At 37.4% G+C, this 2977-nt stretch overlaps 1 protein-coding gene across 1 annotated transcript; it reads right to left on the reverse strand.

The window, feature by feature from the left end:
- Nucleotides 1-569: 569 nt before the first annotated feature.
- On the reverse strand, nucleotides 570-1682 carry LOC106940947 (trace amine-associated receptor 13c-like). The gene is made up of 2 exons (XM_015023841.1): nucleotides 1510-1682; nucleotides 570-1374 (listed from the first exon to the last, which is right to left on the reverse strand). The coding sequence occupies exons 1-2, from the start codon at nucleotides 1680-1682 to the stop codon at nucleotides 570-572; spliced, it is 978 nt and encodes a 325-aa protein (XP_014879327.1).
- Between the last annotated feature and the right edge of the window lie 1295 nt (nucleotides 1683-2977).

Here is a 2977-nt window from a genome sequence, read left to right on the forward strand (position 1 = left end):
CTTTCCATATAATTGTAGCCTAAGACAATGTAAGTACTGTAGTGTAGTTATGCATGTAATGTACAAAATTGGAAAGTAGGAATAAAAATGACTTTTATGAGTACTTAAAATTGTACTAAATTAGCAATAGCAATAAATCAAAAATAAAAATTAAGTGTAATTTAAATACATTACTGATATCTCAGTAATGTATTTAAAGTATATTGTAATATAATTCTACAACAGAAATAGTACACTCAAAATATACTAATCAAGCTCTTGAATACCACATAAAAAAGTATACTTAAAGTATACTAAGTACTACTTGAAGTTGTTCCGAAAAAGTACGTTGAAGTATACTAAAAATTGTAAATTAATACTATTTAAATACTATTAAAATATACTAAGCACAAAAAAGTTGTTCCAATATAGTACAGTTTAAGTACATAAATCAAAGTATGCTAAAGTATGTTAAAATTTAATATACTAAAGTATACTTTTTTTTACTAGGGATGACACAGCATGCACACATTTCCTCTGGTATGTCAGGGCCAATTTTTTCCCATTTTTCTTTTTTTTCACACGAGTCTCTACAGTATGTTGGTCTCACTTGAGCCCTGCTGCAGAATCTGCAAAGTGACAATATGTCTGATTGCTTTTCTAAACCAGGGATAAAACAGGGCATAAAGCAAAGGGTTCAGGCAGGAGTTAAAGTAAAACAAAAAGATCAAAAAAGTGTTGGTGATATTCCTTTCTATGAGGGCGTAACAGTAATAGGGACAGAAGCAGAAAAGGTAAACAACGATGAGCACGCCGAGAGTCCTGGCGGCTTTCAGCTCTGATTTCTTCGTTACGACGTTCACCGAAAGCTGCAGCGTGACGGCCGTGACGCGAGAGCGCACGGCTCGGGCCTGAGACACGGCCACCACGAACACTCTCGTGTACAGCACTACGATGACCGTGACCGGAGCAATAAAGTTCAGAATAAGATCAAAAAGTCCTGCGATAGAGTTGGTAACAAACGCACATTCTCCGACGCAGGACTTGTTCCTGCCCGGCTGAATCAGTTCATCCTTCAGAAAGAGCAGCCGGTAGAAAGCTCCGCAGAGCCAGCACAGGCCGACACAGCACTTGACCCGCGTCAGAGTCATCCTGGTGGGATACTGCAGCGGCTCACAGATGGCCACGTAGCGGTCGATCGATATGAGAACGATGTTCCCGATAGAAACGGAGATAATCAGAGCAATCACATAAATATAAAGCGAGCATAAAACATCCCCTAACATCCAACAGGTGTTTTTTCTAAAGAGTTTTCCTGGCATCAGCAGCAGGCCGACGAGGAAATCGGACACAGCCAGAGAGAGGAGGAGGATGTTAGTGGGGGTGTGGAGCTGCCTGGAGGGAAGACGGAGAGCAACAGTTATCCCGCAAGACACTCAAAGTTTAGATGATACAAAGTCAACATCGCATTTATAAAATCAATGTTTCAAAGACTTCAAGTCTAGGTTCTCCTGAGAGGTTGATCTCTGCCTGAAGTGGGAGACTGCGATGATGACGAGCAGGTTGAGCACCGCGGTGAGCAGAGAGACGAAGGACATGGCGACGCTCCCGAGAATCGCCTCCGACCAGTGGAGCTTCGGCATCCTGCAGGAACTGTTGAGGAGTTGTGGGAAACAGAGTTCAGCTTCGTCCTGAGCCTCCATCGCTGCACGGCTTCAGCTTCAGCCGGCAGTCTGAGCAGAGCGCCGTTTCACAGCACATTTATGTTTTCATGTCGCGCTCCTCCTCCTCCCATAATGCATTTCTCGTTATGTGAAGTTAACCCTACCCCCTAATACCAAATGGCTTCTTGATGCTTTTATTTTTTCATAGAATTTATTCGACACCAGTACCGGCCTTTACTTTTGGTAGTAACCTGACAAGAAGAGTCTTCCTGAATATGAAAACCTGGAAAACCAAGAACTTTCAGACACTTTGGTTTTTACTAAAGCATTTTTTGCATATTTACATTTCAAGCTTACAAAGTTAAAGTTAGGGATCATTGTGATTAATCACAGCGCCAAGGAGCGATTAACTGGACTAAATTTTGTAATAGATGGACAGCTCTAATTTTTCTTATTTCACACCTTTGTTGCATTTTATTCAGATTTACTAAAAAGAAATGTGTGATAAAACTATAATATACAGTTTATCAGAAAAACAGTAGAAACTTTGAGTTCCCCAGTTGAAAAAGTCAACTTTTCAAATTTGCCCATAGTATGGAAGATGGCTTTGATTGGACCGGTTAAGAAAAATAAAGATTCATTTGTCAGCAGGACACCTTGGCGTAAAATACATATCTTGAAAAATAACTACTAAAACATCGTCCTGCTGCCTCATTTCAAAACTATAAAAATTATAGTTAGACCCGGTAGGCATTTGTGTCCCAATGGGCAGAAGATTGTCAGATTTTAGAAACCAGGGATGAGTCAAACCAGAACTGTACTTTTCTGATTGTTTCTGTTGCAACAGGAGATTTTTTCCTCTTAAAAGTCAACTTTGCACTTTGTCAAAGTGTCTGGAGGCAGGCTATACATACATATATTTCTATTCAATAAATTAGAATAATATTCATAGGTAGCTCATAGATTACCTACAAACAGATGGGTGTTTGAAAAATCTTTTATTTCTGTTAATTATGATGATTTTCCACTTACAACTATTGACAACATGGCGTTTAAACTTAGAATATTACATCAGACCAATAAAAAACTATTTTTAAAAACAGAAATGTGAGCTTAGTGACAAGTATAACATATTGCTTAAAAGTTATTTTCAAAACGTAATTTTCGTCTTTAGTCTATATTATGATTTATTAAACACAACTGTACATACAAACATGCTCATATATATATATATATATATATATATATATATATATATATATATATATATATATATATATATATATATATATATGTGTATAAAAAATAAAAAAAGAGATATATATTTATATATA

This window comes from Poecilia latipinna, unplaced genomic scaffold, assembly GCF_001443285.1.
Source record: "Poecilia latipinna isolate Pla-1442-1.1 unplaced genomic scaffold, P_latipinna-1.0 Scaffold3427, whole genome shotgun sequence".
Classification (NCBI taxonomy): Eukaryota; Metazoa; Chordata; class Actinopteri; order Cyprinodontiformes; family Poeciliidae; genus Poecilia; species Poecilia latipinna.